The sequence below is a fragment of the Conger conger genome, chromosome 2, assembly GCF_963514075.1.
Source record: "Conger conger chromosome 2, fConCon1.1, whole genome shotgun sequence".
NCBI lineage: Eukaryota > Metazoa > Chordata > Actinopteri > Anguilliformes > Congridae > Conger > Conger conger.
Genome location: NC_083761.1, coordinates 88,475,970 through 88,496,499, shown reverse-complemented (window position 1 = coordinate 88,496,499; position 20,530 = coordinate 88,475,970). Strand labels below are relative to the sequence as shown.

The 20,530-nt window shown below is 44.9% G+C and overlaps 1 protein-coding gene across 3 annotated transcripts in view; it reads left to right on the top strand.

The window, feature by feature from the left end:
• The first annotated feature begins 9,942 nt into the window (after nucleotides 1-9,942).
• The window catches only part of LOC133122727 (deleted in malignant brain tumors 1 protein-like), a 33,047-nt gene continuing 22,459 nt past the window's right edge, over nucleotides 9,943-20,530 (top strand). For all 3 annotated transcript variants that reach the window (XM_061232864.1, XM_061232865.1, XM_061232863.1), the window contains exons 1-3: nucleotides 9,943-10,083; nucleotides 18,160-18,474; nucleotides 18,837-19,142. In XM_061232864.1, coding sequence (XP_061088848.1) covers nucleotides 10,026-10,083; nucleotides 18,160-18,474; nucleotides 18,837-19,142 — 679 coding nt within the window. In that variant the 5' untranslated portion in view covers nucleotides 9,943-10,025. The remainder of the gene's footprint in view (nucleotides 10,084-18,159; nucleotides 18,475-18,836; nucleotides 19,143-20,530) is intronic.

Here is a 20,530-nt window from a genome sequence, read left to right as displayed (position 1 = left end):
AGCCTGCACACTAAGGTGGAGTCTGATTTTGACTTGTGATTGTTTATCATGCTTTTAGGAGGGAGATCTTTTGTTCTGTGAATTTTCCCCTACATACCCTTATGGTTTGAAGGGTTAGGGTTAGGGTCAGTCATATCTTTTGTGTTATGTGCAGCAGCAGAATTTAGACAAAACTTAGCTAAAACTTGTTTAAGCTGCTGCAGTATTAAATTCATGTCCTCATAGGTAATGGCTGGAACTGTATGAGAGATTTCTGACTGTTATACTTTTTACTGTGTTTTTCAGCCTTGGTCTTTGTCTAGCTGCACCCCCGCCCCTCGACCAGCAGTCCCTTTTAAAATGCCCAATCTTACCACAGTTGTGGCAAGCATCTCTCGACATCTTATGACCCTCATTTGTTACAACAGCTGAAACCTTCTTTTTATTAATAAGGGGACTATGTGTGGTTTCGTACCAACTAGACATAAGACTACAGACATCAGCAAAAGTAAAATTGTTTGCTTTTTGCTTTTGATTTAATGCAAGCTTTGTTGCATCATTGACTATGTCATCATACTGTTACATGATTAATGCAAGGAAAGCTGGATCATTCCTGCCCAGATTTTGCATTCCAGAATTCCTGGTGTAGCAATGAAACAATCGGTTCATATAAGCTACTGGATTTTCACCTCTATCAGGTGCGGTGTTCTGTATTAGTTTCCAATTGGGCTGTGGGTTACCAATCATACCCAACAATGCAGACTCTCTCTACCGGACATTTGCCCACACGCCATCTAATGGTCCTTTAATGTTTTCAGGTAGCGACTGAACTAGATCAGCAGGAATGGTTAACTGCAGAATTTGGCAACAATCCTGGTCGTCTAGTGCACGTGCTGTAGCCTGCCGTTGCAGCTCAGCCAAATAGTTTCGGGGGTCAGAAAAACCATCCCACTGACCAGTGTTTTTACACAAGCTCGCGAGCTCAGAGGGAGATAAAGGAAGGTGTTCATGTACTGCCTCGTATTCATAATGTGCAGCAGCACTGCCCTCAGTAGCTACCGCTGCTCTCCTACACGTTTTGCGCTCTCTTGTGCAGAAAGGAGCAGCTTTAACTGGACCCGCAGCGATGTGACATTCAACCGGATCTGAATCAGCCTCTTCTGAACCGTCACAACTACTGTCAAAGTCACAGTATTCTGGTAAATTAATACCCAAAGCAGCAACATGACACTGAATTTGCCTGAGCTTATCAGCAGTACTGTCCTTTATGACTGGTCTATGCACCTGTGGATTTCTTGCACTTTTTGCCCGTAGCAACTCATAGGCATTTTGACACTTTTGTAACTGTCTATTTATTGTGGCATTTACAGTTTTTGATTCAGACAAACTTGTCCTCAGTGATGCTAACTGTTGGCGCATTTCAATGTTATTATGGGCTGCTAAACAGCGCTCTGCCTGTCCTGCTGAAGACTCACTTCTCAGAGCCTCTGCAGTCTCCCAAGTGTTTCAATTGTTTACTGCTGTTCAGCACACAGTTTCTCTGCTACTGACAAACGGCGTTTCAATTCTGTTTGACCTTGCAACAGGGCTGCTAGTACATTTGCGTGTTTATTTTTTTTTACTTTTACATTTACTATTGTGCTGTTCACATGCTTCCTCAAGCCAAACTAGAGGATATGATTTTTCTAACAGAGATCCATAGGATCCCTCTTTGCAATGTTTTGCAATATACTCAATGGCATACTCCATTATCCGAGGTTCTGAGTACACCTATGTACAATATACCTAATGTGGTCGTTTAACTCAAGGACACAGGATAAATGTGGGATATCCTGCTGGTACTTTTTCCAAAAAGTCCAGTTCCTCTACAATCACACCTCCAGTTTAACCCTGTAAATCTAACTTCACTGCTAAACAGGTCAGAACAATATATCTACCGTGTACAATATACCAACTGTGGTGGTTTACCTCAAGGACACAGAATAACCGTGGGATACCCTGCTGGTACTTTTTCCAAAAAGTCCAGTTCCTCTACAAACACACCTCCCGTTTAACCCTGTAAATCTAACTTCACTGCCAAACAGGTCAGAACAATATATCTACCGTGTACAATATACAAACTGTGGTGGTTTACCTCAAGGACACAGGATAAACGTGGGGTACTCTGCTGGTACTTTTAAAAAGTCCAGTTCCTCTACGAACACACGTCCCATTTAACCCTGGAAAGCTAACTTTGAATTTACTCCTCAATCTGTTCACTGTTCCACAACCATAAAAATCTAATTATCCACAGCGGAATAATGTAGAAAACCTGTAATACAAACAAAAGGTCCCAAGGAAAATTCATCGAAAGGGGGATTGCGATGGAGGTCCCGTCTGTCTTGTTTCCTTGCAGCAGCAAAAGGTCGATCTTCTCTCTGTGCAACAAACAACGTCCTGGCTTGGTGTGGCTGTGCGAAAGTTATTGGATTCTTTGTTGATAAACAAATTGGATGGTGTGGATTTTCTTGATGGAAAAGAGAAGGTTCTCCAATCGTCCCCGCTTTTCGTCCGTCGCTGGCTCGCCAATAATGTAGGAATTGGGTCCTTTGTGAAGTAAAACAAGTAGTCCGATATTCAGGTGTTTAATTACAGTATGAAGCATACCAGGTAAAAGCAAGGCAGTTCAATTACAAACTCATGTTACAAAGGAATGAGCTTTTATGCCCCAAACCTCCTGATGTAAAATACAGGTAGTTGTCCCTGATTGGGTGACATGCCGACGAACACACATTATTTTGTATGCACATGATGTGACCAAGGAAACCAAATGGTCAGTGTCAACAAAGCAGACAGTGAACCCCCCCCCTTGATCATTCAGTACGGGCTTCCTAACCCCCCTTTGATCATTCAGTATGGGCTTCCTAACCCCCCTTGTTAGGAACACTTATGTACACAATATAATTCCTTTAGTACAGTATTCATTCAATTCAGTTTTCTTTCATGGCTTTACAAAATAGTTTGCAAGAGCCCATTCAAGTACCAACAAAAAACAGATACAGGGCTTGTTACAACCCTGGCTCAGGGAATATAACAGAGGAAACAGACACAGTTCAAGTGCTTGAAAAGAACTACATTTATTGTAACACAAGAACTATGAACTGCTCAAAACAAAATGGTGGCTGTTGAAGGCCCTGCTGCTGCAGAGCTGGCTGCCAAGACAAGGGGAGACCATGTGGAGGAAGGGGAGGAGTTTATATACTCCCGCCCATGGCAGGTGTGGCAGGTTAGCAATCAGTGCAGGGTTCACCTCCTGGCTCCACCTGTAGGGCGAGACTAGAACCACAATTCCCACACTTTCCGTACAATATTAATCTTAAATTTAGAAAAACGAATCATTTTCAAAGCAATTAACAAAAATATTTAATATCCTTCATCTAGCATTTTCACTTTTTGCTCATTCAGATAGGTAGCCACAATCACTGGAACACAATTTTTAAATTCCTCTAAAAGAATCAGCTGTCTAAGCTGCTCTCTAGTCTCTGCCCATTGAGACATGCACCATCTATCCAGCAGATTCTCCTTTTCCTTCACAAACTCAACATAGGTCTGACAGTCAGTCCTACGTTGGCTTCTGAAGCGCTGTCAATAGGCTTTTGGCACAAGCTCATAAACTCTCAAGATGGCCCCTTTAACGCCCTCATAATCACCACTTTGCGCCAGACAGAGGAATATGCTTCTCGTGCCTTACCAACTAGAACACACTGCAACAGGAGGGTCCAGACATCATTGGGCCATTTCAGAGTGGTAGCTACCCTTTCAAAATGAGGAAAATTTCTCTCAACATCTTTCTCTACAGAAGGGGGAACCAACCTAACATGTCTGCTGACATCAAACTCAGAGCAGGTAGATCGTCCAATAGCTGCCTGCTTGAACTCCTTTAAGAAACGTTCATGTTCCAAGTACATCATTTTCTCTTTCAGTTGAAACTCCTTGAGTCTTAACTCAGTCAGCCTTGCCGAGTGGTGAGGAACTAGGTTGTAAGGAAACAGGCGGCTCCACAGTCTTGGTCTTAAGAACACCACTGTCAACCAGTATCATTACATTACAGTACAGTACATTACACTACACAACACTACATTTACATTACATTACATTACATTACATTACACTACAGTACAGTACATTACACTACATTACAGTACAGTACAGTACATTACATTACAGTACAGTACAGTACAGTACAGTACAGTACATTACATTACATTACATTACATTACACTACATTACACTACAGTACAGTACATTACACTACATTACAGTACATTACATAACAGTACAGTACATTATATTACATAACAGTACAGTACAGTACAGTACAGTACAGAACAGTACACTACATTACATTACATAACAGTACAGTACAGTACACTACATTACAGTACAGTACATTACATAACAGTACATTACATTACAGTACAGTACAGTACACTACATTACAGTACAGTACACTACATTACATTACAGTACAGTACAGTACACTACATTACACTACATTACAGTACAGTACAGTACAGTACATTACAGTACAGTAAAGTACATTACATTACATTAATGTATCGTCCTAATGCTGTCCTTAAGGCACCGCTCACAGCTACTCATCTCTATTTCGTAATGCTGCTAATTTTAAGAGCTGATCCTTAGTGAAGTAGGCCAACACCTCCTCAGAAGGATTAAGAATGAGGTCCTCAATAGTTGCCATTTTAGTAGGGAACTTAAACACACACAATACAAAATTCAGGAAACATGCACAAGGGACCTGGCTGACCCTATTTGGCAGAGTGCCCCAAACTATAGCACCTAAACTAAATGATAAGCCAGTTTTAATCAAGGGAGAATGGCCACATCACTAGCACAGGTGTGCCTAATTAAAGGGGAACTACTGCACAAGTGTCCATACTAAAAGTAGCCTACAGCTACACACAGCGGCCTGACTCAAATGCTACCAATGTCAACCAATGTCAACCAATGTCAACCAATTACAAGCAGAACTAGGTTTTACTCATCAGCTATTCCAGTTAAGATTACTCACAGAAACAAGTACCATTTTCTCCCACATGGAACTCATTAATAATCATAAGTGTCAAAACTTCAAGACACAAAACTCAGGGTGAACTATCCTACCAAGACGCTATACATCGCTAGAGCTTCTTAAAAACCGCTACAAAAGTTAGGATAATGGAAACATATAATGCCTACTGAATAGGACACTAAACTCACCTAACTTACCCACTCCCCCCCTCTAGCAAGCACAGTGACATGAGTGCAGTTTTAACAATACAGTTGATAGTACATGAGCAATCTCCCCAGGACCCTGCCTATCCTTTGCTTTGCCTGCCTACCTATCTTCTGAGGCGTGCCAGGCTCGAGGCCACTTTAAAAGCAAATGACAGGACCAAAATGGCCCTGAACCGTCTACCCCCAACAGAGGCAAGGGTCCAACCGGGATTTGCCTTGAAAATAACAAGAGTAAAAGAGTGACCCGTTGGAAGGACTGAATGTTTCAATCCAGCTGGATCACTCCTACCTAACCTGGGAGATGCCCAACTCAAATAACAGCACTTAAAGCAACTGTACACACCAGAGGAAGAGAGACCATGCAGCCTCAGCACAACGTCTCCGGAAAATCCCGGACGAGCCGCCAATATGTTACAACCCTGGCTCAGGGAATATAACATGGAGGAAACAGACACAGTCAAAGTGTTTGAAAAGAACTACATTTATTGTAACACAAGAACCATGAACTGCTCAAAACAAAATGGTGGCTGTTGAAGGCCCTGCTGCTGCAGAGCTGGCTGCCAAGACAAGGAGAGACCATGTGGAGGAAGGGGAGGAGTTTATATACTCCCGCCCATGGCAGGTGTGGCAGGTTAGCAATCAGTGCAGGGTACACCTCCTGGCTCCACCTGCAGGGCGAGACTAGAACCACATACCCCCATACATAACAGGGCTCTAAGCCTCAATTAAATGAAATACCTCAATGACATCATAAACCCTATAGCCGGCAGTATAACTAAAAACAGCCCAAGTCAAAGTGGTTGTTGCAGGCCTGGCGCGTAGCTTGTGTGCGGTGTAGCACACCAAATGGCGGCTCCTTCACTCTAAATGAGCTAGTGGACAACGACAACTCACAGTTCCTGGAACAGTTTCTGATTCTCTTATCTTACTGGTATTCATGCCCATATTTGCTCACGTTGCTACAGTTCAGTGGAAATTTCCACTGGTAGACAGCTTCTCTCTGTACGTTAGTAGAAGTGGGCACATATTAATGCACATTAGTAGAAGTGGGCACATATTAATGCTTTGCACAAATGACACAGTTAATGCCATATGAGCTATATTTCGTGAGCCAATTAAAATTCCCACACTTTCCGTACAATATTAATCTTAAATTTAGAAAAACGAATCATTTTCAAAGCAATTAACAAAAATATTTAATATCCTTCATCTAGCATTTTCACTTTTTGCTCATTCAGATAGGTAGCCACAATCACTGGAACACAATTTTTAAATTCCTCTAAAAGAATCAGCTGTCTAAGCTGCTCTCTAGTCTCTGCCTTTTGAGACATGCCCCATCTATCCAGCAGATTCTCCTTTTCCTTCACAAACTCAACATAGGTCTGACTGTCAGTCCAACGTTGGCTTCTGAAGCGCTGTCAATAGGCTTTTGGCACAAGCTCATAAACTCTCAAGATGGCCCCTTTAACGCCCTCATAATCACCACTTTGCGCCAGACAGAGGAATATGCTTCTCGTGCCTTACCAACTAGAACACACTGCAACAGGAGGGTCCAGACATCATTGGGCCATTTCAGAGTGGTAGCTACCCTTTCAAAATGAGGAAAATTTCTCTCAACATCTTTCTCTACAGAAGGGGGAACCAACCTAACATGTCTGCTGACATCAAACTCAGAGCAGGTAGATCGTCCAATAGCTGCCTGCTTGAACTCCTTTAAGAAACGTTCATGTTCCAAGTACATCATTTTCTCTTTCAGTTAAAACTCCTTGAGTCTTAACTCAGTCAGCCTTGCCGAGTGGTGAGGAACTAGGTTGTAAGGAAACAGGCGGCTCCACAGTCTTGGTCTTAAGAACACCACTGTCAACCAGTATCATTACATTACAGTACATTACATTACACTACACAACACTACATTTACATTACATTACATTACATTACACTACAGTACAGTACATTACACTACATTACAGTACAGTACAGTACATTACATTACAGTACAGTACAGTACATTACATTACATTACACTACATTACACTACAGTACAGTACATTACACTACATTACAGTACATTACATAACAGTACAGTACATTATATTACATAACAGTACAGTACAGTACAGTACAGTACAGAACAGTACACTACATTACATTACATAACAGTACAGTACAGTACAGTACACTACATTACAGTACAGTACATTACATAACAGTACATTACATTACAGTACAGTACAGTACACTACATTACACTACATTACAGTACAGTACAGTACACTACATTACATTACAGTACAGTACAGTACACTACATTACACTACATTACAGTACAGTACAGTACATTACAGTACAGTAAAGTACATTACATTACATTAATGTATCGTCCTAATGCTGTCCTTAAGGCACCGCTCACAGCTACTCATCTCTATTTCGTAATGCTGCTAATTTTAAGAGCTGATCCTTAGTGAAGTAGGCCAACACCTCCTCAGAAGGATTAAGAATGAGGTCCTCAATAGTTGCCATTTTAGTAGGGAACTTAAACACACACAATACAAAATTCAGGAAACATGCACAAGGGACCTGGCTGACCCTATTTGGCAGAGTGCCCCAAACTATAGCACCTAAACTAAATGATAAGCCAGTTTTAATCAAGGGAGAATGGCCACATCACTAGCACAGGTGTGCCTAATTAAAGGGGAACTACTGCACAAGTGTCCATACTAAAAGTAGCCTACAGCTACACACAGCGGCCTGACTCAAATGCTACCAATGTCAACCAATGTCAACCAATGTCAACCAATTACAAGCAGAACTAGGTTTTACTCATCAGCTATTCCAGTTAAGATTACTCACAGAAACAAGTACCATTTTCTCCCACATGGAACTCATTAGTAATCATAAGTGTCAAAACTTCAAGACACAAAACTCAGGGTGAACTATCCTACCAAGACGCTATACATCGCTAGAGCTTCTTAAAAACCGCTACAAAAGTTAGGATAGTGGAAACATATAATGCCTACTGAATAGGACACTAAACTCACCTAACTTACCCACTCCCCCCCTCTAGCAAGCACAGTGACATGAGTGCAGTTTTAACAATACAGTTGATAGTACATGAGCAATCTCCCCAGGACCCTGCCTATCCTTTGCTTTGCCTGCCTACCTATCTTCTGAGGCGTGCCAGGCTCGAGGCCACTTTAAAAGCAAACGACAGGACCAAAATGGCCCTGAACCGTCTACCCCCAACAGAGGCAAGGGTCCAACCGGGATTTGCCTTGAAAATAACAAGAGTAAAAGAGTGACCCGTTGGAAGGACTGAATGTTTCAATCCAGCTGGATCACTCCTACCTAACCTGGGAGATGCCCAACTCAAATAACAGCACTCAAAGCAACTGTACACACCAGAGGAAGAGAGACCATGCAGCCTCAGCACAACGTCTCCGGAAAATCCCGGACGAGCCGCCAATATGTTACAACCCTGGCTCAGGGAATATAACATGGAGGAAACAGACACAGTAAAAGTGTTTGAAAAGAACTACATTTATTGTAACACAAGAACCATGAACTGCTCAAAACAAAATGGTGGCTGTTGAAGGCCCTGCTGCTGCAGAGCTGGCTGCCAAGACAAGGAGAGACCATGTGGAGGAAGGGGAGGGGTTTATATACTCCCGCCCATGGCAGGTGTGGCAGGTTAGCAATCAGTGCAGGGTACACCTCCTGGCTCCACCTGCAGGGCGAGACTAGAACCACATACCCCCATACATAACAGGGCTCTAAGCCTCAATGAAATGAAATACCTCAATGACATCATAAACCCAATAGCCGGCAGTATAACTAAAAACAGCCCAAGTCAAAGTGGTTGTTGCAGGCCTGGCGCGTAGCTTGTGTGCGGTGTAGCACACCAAATGGCGGCTCCTTCACTCTAAATGAGCTAGTGGACAACCACAACTCACAGTTCCTGGAACAGTTTCTGATTCTCTTATCTTACTGGTATTCATGCCCATATTTGCTCATGTTGCGACAGTTCAGTGGAAATATCCACAGGTAGACAGCTTCTCTCTGCACATTAGTAGAAGTGGGCACATATTCAAGCACATTAGGAGAAGTGGGCACATATTCATGCTTTGCACAAATTACACAGTTAATGCCATATGAGCTATATTTTGTGAGCCAATTAAAATTTTCCCACACTTTCCGTACAATATTAATCTTAAATTTAGAAAAACTAATCAATCATTTTCAAAGCAATTAACAGAAATATTTAATCACCACAATGAAACTCAATCATTCCTTGAAACAAATCTTTACACCAAATCAAAATTGGGCATTCTAAAACAAAAGTAAAAAGTTTGAGATGCAGCCAATACTCAAACTTAACGTAACTCAGTCAAAACCTCATATTAAGCAGTTACAACACTCAGTCAAAACCTCATATTGAGCATTTACAACACTCAGAGTCAAAACCTCATATTGAGCATTTACAACACTCAGTCGAAACCTCATATTGAGCATTTACAACAAAGCATTGTATTAAACTCTAACTATGAAAAGAGCCCAAAGGGGGCTTGAAAGGAAATAGTCTTATTTGCTCTGGCTCTCAGTCCCTGAAGCTTCTGTGGGCGTGGCCGAGCAGTGAGTGTGATTGGTGGGGGTGGGGGTGTGCTCTCGATGGCAGGGTCCAAGCCTGTCTCCATGGTCCAAGCGCAGGGTTCCCATTATCTCAGAGCTCAGAGGGGAAGGTGTGAGCATCCACTCTGCTGTCTGCGCTGAAGATGGAGAGATGTCTGTCGTTCCTCTCTCTCTCCTCCCTGCTCCTGCTCTGTACAGCCAGTGAGTACCACACTGTAAAACAAATCTGTACATTTACACTGATTTTCCCACAGTATTTCACTGTTTATTTAATACAGCATTGTACTGTGTATATCCTGGCTGCCTTACCTGAAGCGTCTATCAAAGAAAAGGCTTCTATTATATTTTGCCTCTGCACCAACCTGAGCTGAAGAAGAATGCAGGAATTTCACAGATCAAATAAAGGTGAGTTTTACTTGCTATTTCTCTTTTGCTCAATGCTTGTTGAAATAACAACCCTGCTTAAAAGTAATGTTGTCTCGGCGTATTTCCCAAGATCATTCTAGGCTGGTTACCAATCGAGGGGAAAAAAAGGAAAGCGGGAGACACGAGACGCAGCCGAGGTGGAGTTAAGAACCACGACCCAGTCTGGTGAAACCTTTTATTTGCAACACTGACTAAACGTAGAACACCGATTTCGAAAATCTTTTTGAAATTCACCGATTATCTAGCTATTTTGTCTTGTTAAGTTCTACGGCATTCAGAAGTTATACTCAACGGTGTTAGAAACTAACGTGGAAGTCCAGCTAGCCAACATTGTAAAGTCCGAAATTGCATTACATGCAATGTAATGTAATGAGCCAGCCAGCTAACGTTAGCCAAGAGAGGACGACCTGTTGTAAAACGCATGTTCGATTTTACTATCTTTTTAATCTGAATTTCACAAAACCCGAAGTCTATTTTTAATAATATGAAACGTCTTTTCGTTACACAGGCAGAGGGTGAGTCAACATGTCACTGAGTCTTTTTCAATGATGGGAAATGGTCTTGTAACAATACTTTAAAACAGAAATCTTACCTGCTGTACCTTTAAGTGTGGCATGTCGAGTTGCACGACCTTCAGGAAATTTGGTAAACTCACATTTACAGATGGCTTAAAGTAGAAATTCTGCACCTGGACCTAGATTGTGCAGTGCTGCTTTAAACTTGACATGCCGCACTGAACTATGCCTTGCAACGTGTGAAAGCTTCTCGTTTAAATCCGTAATCTCTTGGAATTAGTGCCAACATAGGTGTATTTATTTCATGGAATCAGAAATATAATTTATAATTATATTATTACAATTGCGACTTGTTATAATATAATTATGAATTATAAAATAATTATCATGAATAATACATTATAAAATAATTATAATTAATTAGAAATTATAGAATAATTCCCCATCATGTATGTTTTGTTTGTTCTAGATCTGGAGTGTCTTCAAGTCCGTTATCCCATCCATCCATACAGCACAGATTCATCCTCCTCCCCTGCTTCTCCACACTCAATCAGGGCCAGAGACTGGGGGTCAGAGCCTGGGGGTCAGAGACTGGGGGTCAGAGACTGGGGACCAGAGACTGGGGGTCATAGACTGGGGGCCAGAGATTGGGGGTCAGAGACTGGGGGCCAGAGACTGGGGGCCAGAGACTGGGGGCCAGAGACTGGGGGTCAGAGACTGGGGGTCAGAGACTGGGGGCCAGAGACTGGGGGTCAGAGACTGGGGGTCAGAGACTGGGGGTCAGAGACTGGGGGCCAGAGACTGGGGGCCAGAGACTGGGGGCCAGAGACTGGGGGTCAGAGACTGGGGGTCAGAGACTGGGGGCCAGAGACTGGGGGTCAGAGACTGGGGGTCAGAGATTGGGGGCCAGAGACTGGGGGTCAGAGACTGGGGGTCAGAGACTGGGGGTCAGAGACTGGGGGCCAGAGATTGGGGGTCAGAGATTGGGGGTCAGAGATTGGGGGCCAGAGACTGGGGGTCAGAGACTGGGGGTCAGAGACTGGGGGTCAGAGATTGGGGGCCAGAGACTGGGGACCAGAGACTGGGGGCCAGGGCCAAGGGGTCAGAGGGTCTGCTGGTCAAAGGGCTCTCCAGTAAGAGCAGGGTTAAAGGCAGCCTCTAAACACCACAGATTACGGCAGCCCGCCTGACCACCAGTCAGCCCAGGTCGGCTCATGTCACCCCACTCCTCATTGGCCTCCACTGGCTTCCTATTGCCGCACGCATCTGCTTCAAGGCCCTAGTGCTCGCATTTCAGGCTGCTAAGGGGACTGCCCCACCATACATACAATCCTTAATCACTTAATCAGCTGCACGTTTATGCCTGTTTTCCGTTCTGGTTCCTCAGAGGTGGAATGACAACTGTCAGGACAGCAGGACCCCTCCCCCTATTTCGACTGACTGAAAATGCACCTTTTCAAACTTTACCCTAGTCCTCCCTCCTGATCTCCTCCCCCTTCCACTATCCCTCTTGTCTAACCCTAACCCTTAGTAAAGTTATAAAAAATATTATGCTCATGTATTTGTTGTATTGTATTTACAGATCTTTATGGTGTTTCTGATTTCTCATACTCGTTGCATTTGATATTCATGAAAAAGTCAGGTAGTAAATTCAGCAAATAAACAGGTGGCTCCTAAAAATACAACCTCTTGTATAATGTCAAATGTATGTCCTAAGTTAGGCTTATATATTACTAGTATCACTTCAGATGCAAGTATTGCATTTTTAATAGATTAATTTAGTGAAAAGTCTCAGAGTTTTTGCTGAACAGAAATGTGACATTCTCTCCACAGCATTTAATTTCATTATGGCAGCACATTAATGATATATTACACGTGTTGGAGTGTCCAAGTGATTAAACGTATATACAAAAAACTTTCCATAAATTAGTGCATCAGTGCACACCTGTGCAAACTTCATGTGGAAATCTTTTAAAATGCCAGACTCAGTTAAGACTCAGTTTATATATGTTCTCAACCTCTATTTACACCAGCACCTTTACCACACTGGTAATGCTGATTCCCTTTTGAGGATGCAATATTTTGTGTCTGTGCTCCATTTGAGATTGTACGTGTCTCAGGCAGCATTCTTATGGGCAGTAAAGCAGTTCTTGGGTCGAGAAAGTAAAAGGTTTTTCTCCCCCTTGTGGCCAACGTGTGTCCCTGCAGTCTGTAGGGGCTTCTTCTCCCTGAGAGATGAGCGCTGTCACAGGAGTGTCATCTGCTTAATCAGTCATGTGACAGGCCTCACTGGCAGAGCTCATATCACTGGTGTCCAGTGCACAAGGCAAGGGAGGTAGAGCGCACCCTAGTGGTGTCCCTGTGTTCCTGCAGACACTGCTGGGGTCATGTCCTTTAAATCCACAGTGACAACTTGGGGGTAAACAGCCATTGTACACCTGGCTAAACTGTATTAAAGACCTCTCATCAGTGAACATGATCATTCTTTCTCTCTCTCTCTCTCTCCTTCTCTCAGGCAGGGAGGATGTGAGGCTGGTGAATGGTGGCAGCTCCTGTGCTGGGAGAGTGGAGGTTTACCATCGGGGAGAGTGGGGGACAGTGTGTGATAATCGCTGGGACATGAGTGATGCTGTGGTGGTGTGCAGACAGCTGGGCTGTGGAGATGCTGTCGATGCACTAGGAGAGGCTCACTTTGGACAAGGGTCTGGGAGAATATGGATCGATTATGTGTTCTGCAGAGGATCAGAATCCTCACTGAAGCAGTGTGGATCAGCAGGATGGGGTAAACATCTCTGTCATCATGGAAAGGACACTGGAGTGATCTGCTCAGGTAGGACTCCCAGCACAGTGATGGGGACATTGGGGGTAATTGAACCAGAGGGAAGATCTCCCCCCAACTGGCCCACCAACAACATTACATTACATTCCATTACATTAATGGCATTTGGCAGACGATCTTATCCAGAGTGACGTACAACAAAGTGCATACCCATAACCAGGGATAAGTGCGCTGAAAGACCCTAGAGCAGTGGTTCTTAACCTGGGTTCGATCGAACCCCAGGGGTTCGTTGAGACAGTCTCAGGGGTTCGGCAGGGGTCAAGACACACACAGTATAGCCATTGTGCACTATTAAAATATATACCTATGTGTTAAAGAAATCATATTTCATTTTTCCAATTACGAAGGGTTTGGTGAATGCTTGCAGGGTTCAGTACCTCCAATAAAGTTAAAAACCACTGCCCTAGAGGGAAGTACAATTTCAACTGCTACCTGTACAACAAAGATAAGGACCAGGGCCTATTCGATAAAAAAAAAAAAAAAGAGCTCTGGATGTCACTCAGGCAAGCACAGATAGCACAGTGTCGAAGACAGCCGAGAGATCTAGAAGAATGAGGACAGAGGAGAGGGAGGCTGCCCATGCGGCATGAAGTGACTCACTGACGGAGAGGAGCGCAGTCTCTGTCGAGTGGCCCGATCTGAAGCCAGACTGATGGGGGTCTAGCAGGTTGTTGTTGAAAAAGAAAGAAGAAAGTTGAGTAGAAGCGGCTCGTTCAATGGTTTTAGAAAGAAAACGAAGAAGAGATACTGGGCGGTAGTTCTGGATGATGGAGGGATCCAGAGTAGGCTTTTTTAGCAGTGGAGTGATGTGGGCCCTCTTGGAGGATGCTGGAAAACAGCCAGAAGACAGGGAGAGCGTGGGAGAGCAGGAGTTGAGAAACATCAGAGTCTGTAAGGGGGAAGAATGTGGAAAAGGAAAGGATGGGCCTAGAGGGGGGGAAGGGCACAGTAAGGGGGGCGGTGGTTGTAAAGGATCTGCGGATGACTGTGACCTTCTCATCAAAAAAATCAGCAAAGTCATCAGCAGCAAAGGAGGACTGAGGTGGAGGAGGCGGTGCGTTGGAGAAAATGGAGAACAGTTTCCGGGGGTTAGAAGCGGAGTTCTGAATTTGTGTTTGATAGTATTTTGCTTTGGCGGCAGTGACAGCAGAAGAGAATGCCGCCAGGAGAGACTGGTAAGTTGTGAGGTCTGAAGGGTCTCTGGATTTTCTCCACTTCCTCTCCGCTGCACGGAGGCTGTCCCTGGAGGTACGGAGGGTGTCAGATATCCGAGGACTGGGGGGGGATGTGCGAGGCGGCTTTGAGACAGGGGGACAGAGAGAGTCAAAGGCGGAGGAGAGAGATGAAAGGAGGGTGGCAGATGCAGAGTCAGTGGGGAGTTCGGAGAAGGATTCGAGAGGGGGGAGTGAGGCGGTGACAGTGGTGGCAAAGGAAGAGGATGAGAGGGAGTGGAGGTTACGACGGGCTGAGGAAGTGTGGGTGGGAGGAGGGGGAGGAGGATGGGGAGGAACAGGGAGAGACAATGAGATGAAGTGGTGATCAGATGTATGCAGAGGGGTAACCGTGAAATTGGAGCATGAGCAGTTCCTCACAAAGACAAGGTCTAGGAAATTGCCTGCCTTGTGGGTTGGAGGAGAGTGTTGCAGGGAGAGGCCAAAGGAGTGGAGTAGCGGTAGGAAGGCAGCAGCCTGGGAGGCTTCAAGGTGGATGTTGAAGTCAGTGGGGTGCCATCCTCAGGGAAGGAGCTGAGAAGTGTGTCTAGCTCATCAAGGAAGCTTCCCAGGGGCCCTGGAGGACGATAGATAACTGCAATAAAAAGGTTAGTAGGGTAGGATACTGCAACAGAATGGAATTCAAAAGTGGATATGGACAGGTCAGAGAGGGGGAGAACAGAGAATTTCCATGAGGGGGAAATTAAAAGACCAGTACCACCGCCACGGCCGGAAGGCCGGGGAGTGTGAGAGAAGGAGAAGGAGGATGAGAGGGCAACGGGAGTGTGGTGTTGTCTGGTGTGATCCAGGTCTCCGTGAGGGCAAGGAATTGTAGGGACTGGAGGGAGGGATATGCGGGGATATAGTCAGCCTTCCGAGTGGCAGACTGGCAATTCCATAGTCCCCCTGTGACAACAAAGTCCTCACAGGGGGTCAGCGGGGGGGTAGCTGAGGTTGGAGGGGTTCCGACGCCATGGAGGCCCACATCGCAGGGGATGTCTTCGAGGGAGAGAGCAGACTGGGATGGGATGAAACATAACATAACAAACTGGGACGGATACACACCTATTTAAATCGCCTACAATCGCTCACAAGCAATATCAAATCAAAGCTAATCTACTGACAAATTCCACAGCTATTTAAAACAAACGTTCAATCACTTGACAGGTATGCAACCAGTATAAGTGATTGACACAGCAATAGAAACAAACTGGCTCAAGCCCTAACCTCTGATGTTCAAAATAGCAATTACAAATCAAACTTTACCGCGACTAGTGGACGGTCCGCAGCGATACCAGCACACTTGGTAAAAATTATGCACTTCCAGCAGCAACTTAGGTTTCCCAGGAGGTCTCCCATCCAAGTACTGACCAAGCCCACACCTGCTTAGCTTCAGCAGGAGCAGGGTGCATCATGGGATGGCAATACCATGATGGCTTGGCTCATCTCACACTGCTGTACTCCATGTATAATAGCTGTGCAGGCCTGTGTTCAGACAGCTGTGCTGAATGTTGTCTCTGGAATAAGGTGCCGGTCATTTCTGATGATTCTCTCTTTATTCTCTGTTCAACTGCAGAGGTCAGGCTGGTGGGCGGGACTGACCTGTGCTCTGGGAGAGTAGAGGTGCATCATGGGAGCTCCTGGGGCACGGTGTGTGATGCTGACTTTGACCAGCAGGACGCAGAGGTTGTGTGCAGGCAGCTGGGCTGTGGGGCTCCTAAAGAGCTGCGCGGGGCAGCTGCATTCGGCCAGGGCGAGGGCCAGGTGTGGGCAGAGGAGATTCAGTGTAGAGGCAACGAATCTCAGATTAACTTCTGCCCCACAGCACCCTCACAGAATCAACCCTGCTCCCATGGAAACGATGTGGGCCTGGTGTGTTCTGGTAAGAGTCTTCTGTGCACTGTGAGAGTTTCTGTGATGCTGGGTGCATATAGCCCCTTAATAGGCCATATGAGTTTATATTTAACAAGGTCTTTATTCATTATAATGTGAAATTTTACCCACCAGTGTGTGTGAGTTTAATCAAGTGTGGAGTTTGGATGATCTCCCAGATACGTAAATGGTAAATGGTTGGCATTTATATAGCGCTTTTATCCAAAGCACTATACAATTGATGCTTCTCATTCATACACACACTCACACACCAACGGCAATTGGCTGCCATGCAAGGCACCGACCAGCTCATCGGGAGCAAATGGGGGTTAGGTGTCTTGCTCAGGGATACTTCGACACAGCCCGGGCGGGGGATCGAACCGGCAACCCTCCGCCTGCCAGACGACTGCTCTTACTGCTTGAGCCATGTAGCCCCCAGAACTCGGAACCATCTCTACATCCTCATTTCCTCTATTCAGTGTGAAACTGTTCTTACTTCATGAAGTCAAACATGTACATAGTATGTACAATTTTTTTAAAAAACATACTCTGCAGGATTTTAACCATGTAAATATTATAAGACAAACATGCTCAGTCATGACTATGATACACTGGCAGCCTGTGTCTGTGTTCACTTCTGCCCAATACCTTGCTTGTTTACTTGTATTTGTTCTTCTCAAAACGCCTCTGGACCTCTTCTGGGCATGGCCCTTTTTATTTCTGTGCTGTACCTGATAGGCATGAGTCCATTACACTAAACTCATACGATCTATGGTCCAATGCACTGAACTCATGTGCTTTATGATCCAATTCACTGAACTCCTACGATCTATGGTCCAATGCACTGAACTCATGTGCTTTATGATCCAATACACTGAACTCATACGCTCTATGGTCCAATACACTGAACTTATACAATCTATGGTCCATCACACTGAAGTCCTACGCTCTATGGTCCATTACACTGAACTCATACGCTCTATGGTCCAATAAACTGATCTCATACACTCTATTGTCCAATAGAAGAGCGGGTGGTCGGGTCAAGAGGAGACGATTGGCTGCTCCAGTGGCCAACGTGTGTCCCTGCAGTCTGTAGGGGCTTCTTCTCCCTGAGAGATGAGCGCTGTCACAGGAGTGTCATCTGCTTAATCAGTCATGTGACAGGCCTCACTGGCAGAGATCATATCACTGGTGTCCAGTGCACAAAGCAAGGGAGATAGAGCGCACCCTAGTGGTGTCCCTGTGTTCCTGCAGACACTGCTGGGGTCATATCCTTTAAATCCACAGTGACAACTTGGCGGTAAACACCCATTGTACACCTGGCTAAACTGTATTAAAGACCTCTCATCAGTGTTAAAACAAGATCATTCTCTCTCTCTCTCTCTCTCTCTCTCTCTCTTTCTCTCTCTCTCAGGCAGGGAGGATGTGAGGCTGGTGAATGGTAGCAGCCCCTGTGCTGGGAGAGTGGAGGTTTACCATCGGGGAGAGTGGGGGACAGTGTGTGATGATCGCTGGGATATGAGTGATGCTGGGGTGGTGTGCAGACAGCTGGGCTGTGGAGATGCTGTAGATGCACTAGGGGGGGATCACTTTGGACCAGGGTCTGGGAAAATATGGATGAATGAAGTGTCCTGCAGAGGATCAGAATCCTCACTGAAGCAGTGTGGGTCACCAGGATGGGGTCAACATCTCTGTAATCATGGAGAGGACGCTGGAGTGATCTGCTCAGGTAGGACTCCCAGCGCAGTGTTGGGGCATTGGGGGTAATTGAACCAGAAGGAAGATCTCCCCCCAACTGGCCCGCCAACAACACTTCCAGCAGCAACTTAGGTTTATCAGGTCTCCCATCCAAGTACTGACCAAGCCCACACCTGCTTAGCTTCAGCAGGAGCAGGGTGCATGATGGTATGACAATACCATGATGACTTGGCTCGTCTCACACTGCTGTACTCCATGTATAATTACATTACATTACATTATTGGCATTTAGCTGTGCAGGCCTGTGTTCAGACAGCTGTGCTGAATGTTGTCTCTGGAATAAGATGCCGGTCATTGCTGATGACTCTCTCTTTATTCTATGTTCAACTGCAGGGGTCAGGCTGGTGGGCGGGACTGACCTGTGCTCTGGGAGAGTAGAGGTGCATCATGGGAGCTCCTGGGGCACGGTGTGTGATGCTGACTTTGACCAGCAGGACGCAGAGGTTGTGTGCAGGGAGCTGGGCTGCGGGGCTCCTAAAGAGCTGCGCGGGGCAGCTGCATTCGGCCAGGGCGAGGGCCAGGTGTGGGCAGAGGAGATTCAGTGTAGAGGCAACGAATCTCAAATTAACTTCTGCCCCACAGCACCCTCACAGAATCAACCCTGCTCCCATGGAAACGATGTGGGCCTGGTGTGTTCTGGTAAGAATCTTCTGTGCACTGTGAGAGTTTCTGTGATGCTGGGTGAATATTGCCCCTTAATAGGCCATATGAGTTTATATGTAACAAGGTCTTTATTCATTACACTGTGAAATGTTACACGCCAGTGTGTGTGAGTTTAATCAAGTGTGGAGTTTGGATGATCTCCCAGATACGTAAATGGTTGGCATTTATATCACACTTTTATCCAAAGCGCTGTACAATTGATGCTTCTCATTCACCCATTCATACACACACTCACACACTCACACACACACCAACGGCAATTGGCTGCCATGCAAGGCACCGACCAGCTCATCAGGAGCAAATGGGGGTTAGGTGTCTTGCTCAGGGATACTTGGACACAGCCTGGGCAGGGGATCGAACCGGCATCCCTCCGACTGCCAGACAACTGCTCTTACTGCCTGAGCCATGTCGCCCCCAGTGCTCAGAACCATCCATTCTCAATTCCTCTATTCAGGGCGGAACTGTTCTTACTTCTCATGAAGTCAAACATGTACATAGTATATACTATTTTTTTTCAAACATACTCTGCAGAATTTTAACCATGTTAATTTTATAAGACAAAAATACTCAGTCATGACAATGATACACTGGCAGCCTGTGTCTGTGTTCACTTCTGCCCAATACCTTGATTGTTTACTTGTATTTGTTCTTCTCAAAACTCCTCTGGACCTCTTCTGGGCGTGGCCCTTTTTATTTCTGTGCTGTACCTGAAAGCATGTGTCACGTTTCAGGTCTGTTTTATGTTTATTCATGTTGTCTTAGTCACGTAGTGTCTTATCATGTATTATGTTAGTCTAGGTTCGTCATGTTGTTTAGTTATGTTTCGTTACGATTTATTTTCTTGTCATGTCTAGTTATGTTTCGTACGATTATATTACCTGGTTATGTTGAGTGGCTATCGTCTTAGTTTCGCTTTGTGTTATGTTTTGATTTATGTTTATTGTTACGTTAACTGGTCGTTGTTTATGCATACACTTTTACATGTCTTTCCGCAAACCTTGCATTCCGCCTTTTCTCTCTCTCTCTTTCTGTCATTCACTCCCTAATTGTTTCCATTTGTCTATTTACTAAAACTACTAACGCTAGATCAGGATTGGGTAGAAACTAACAAACTAATCATGTGTTCATGTTACCTTACGTTTCTCGTGCATGTCATTTACTAATTTACTAATGCTAGGGCAGGATAGGTTTATTACTAACGATTACTAATCACCTTGTTATACTTGTCATCCATCGCACCTGTTTTCCATTTCCTTGCTACGCTCTAACTAATTGTCTACACCTGTCTACACCTGTTTATAGCCCAGTCGCGCAACTGTTCTTCGCGAAATTGTCTGCCTCTGTTTACCACGCAACTCTTGAGC